General features: G+C 55.0%; 1 protein-coding gene across 1 annotated transcript in view; it reads left to right on the forward strand.

The window, feature by feature from the left end:
* Positions 1 to 1,733, forward strand: part of ZSCAN2 (zinc finger and SCAN domain containing 2) — a 10,556-nt gene extending 8,823 nt beyond the window's left edge. The window contains 2 exon segments of the mRNA XM_025049915.1: positions 1 to 8; positions 10 to 1,733. The exon segment at positions 1 to 8 is cut by the window's left edge and continues 539 nt beyond it. Of these exon segments, the coding sequence (XP_024905683.1) occupies positions 1 to 8; positions 10 to 895 (894 nt within the window). The 3' untranslated portion in view covers positions 896 to 1,733.
* Positions 1,734 to 1,739: the final 6 nt, after the last annotated feature.

Below are 1,739 nucleotides of genomic sequence, written 5' to 3' on the forward strand. Positions count from 1 at the left end.
AGGAGCCCCACTCATCGCTCACCAGCGCACCCACACAGGGGAGAAACCGTACTCGTGCCCCGAGTGTGGCAAGAGCTTCGGCAACCGGTCCAGCCTTAATACGCATCAGGGAATCCACACCGGAGAGAAGCCCTATGAATGTAAAGAATGTGGTGAAAGCTTTAGCTACAACTCCAACCTGATCCGACACCAGAGGATCCACACCGGGGAGAAACCGTACAAGTGTCCCGACTGTGGCCAGAGGTTCAGTCAGAGCTCCGCCCTCATCACCCACCGGAGGACTCACACGGGAGAGAAGCCCTACCAGTGCGGTGAGTGTGGGAAAAGCTTCAGCCGTAGCTCCAACCTGGCCACGCACCGCAGGACCCACCTGGTGGAGAAGCCCTACAAGTGCGGTGAGTGCGGGAAGGGCTTCAGCCAGAGCTCCAGCCTGATCGCGCACCAGGGGACGCACACGGGCGAGAAGCCCTACGAGTGCCTGACGTGCGGGGAGAGCTTCAGCTGGAGCTCCAACCTCATCAAGCACCAGCGGATCCACACGGGGGAGAAGCCCTACAAGTGTGGCGAGTGCGGGAAGGGCTTCAGCCAGCGCTCCCAGCTGGTGGTGCACCAGCGGACGCACACGGGCGAGAAGCCCTACGAGTGCCTCATGTGCGGCAAGAGCTTCAGCCGGGGCTCCATCCTGGTCATGCACCAGAGGGCCCACTTGGGGGACAAGCCCTACCGGTGCCCAGAATGTGGGAAGGGCTTTAGCTGGAATTCAGTTCTCATTATACACCAGCGAATCCACACGGGGGAGAAGCCCTACAAGTGCCCCGAGTGTGGCAAAGGCTTCAGCAACAGCTCCAATTTCATTACACATCAGAGAACCCACATGAAAGAGAAACTCTACTGACATGGCGAAGAGGGAAAGTGAGGGGACTGGCCCAGGAGAGGGAGCTGTCACATTGCCCCCGAGCGGGGGTATCTCATTAGAAGACCTGTTCTTGGTCTTTGGAGATTTTTGCCAGAATCTTACCCCTGCTCATCCTCATTCCTAGGGTCCCATCATCTTTGTGGTCGGAGTCAAACCCAAAGAACAGAGTGTAGGAATGGAAGGTCGGAAATTTGGGTCTTTTTCCTGTTCCATTTAATGGCTTGACTGGCTCCCTCTCTCCTGATCCTCTGTGCCTCAGTTTCCTCTTTGGTAGAATAGGGGGAGTGTTTTTTTTCCGTGTGGAACAGAAGACAGCATGGCCCATAGCCCGGCTGAGTCCCCGGAGAAATAGCAGAAGTCGGTTGGTGCCGCCTGGTTGTTGTGCTGCCATTTCGTTGGGCTAAGGTGCCTTCACCCTGAGCTGCTAGCAGTCCAGGCCCCCTGCTCATGTCAGACTGGCTCTTCCTGGCTCTGTGTCCTGGGCTTTGATTTCAAATCAGGGTGGAGGGACTTCTCCAATTCCTATAGAGAAAAGATAAAGCCCTTTTCTCTCTAGGAAGTGTCAGGAACACCAAAACACAAGGGAGTGTGTCCTGGAACCAGTGTCTCCGTAGCCTTTCCATTGATAAGAGTTGAACAGGGCCTTCCAGGAAAGCTGTTAACTGGGGAGATTTACATGTTTGCTTTTATCTCTGCTATTGTCCTGTGGTAAGTCGGCTGCCAGGGGGAATGCACTAGCTCTTATGGCGAATCATAGGGGTTTTTGTTTTTTGTTTTTTGTTTTTGTCTTTTTGAGTGTGAAGGTGGAGACCCCGCCAGCTGC

This window comes from Pteropus alecto, unplaced genomic scaffold (assembly GCF_000325575.1).
Source record: "Pteropus alecto unplaced genomic scaffold, ASM32557v1 scaffold60, whole genome shotgun sequence".
Lineage (NCBI taxonomy): Eukaryota > Metazoa > Chordata > Mammalia > Chiroptera > Pteropodidae > Pteropus > Pteropus alecto.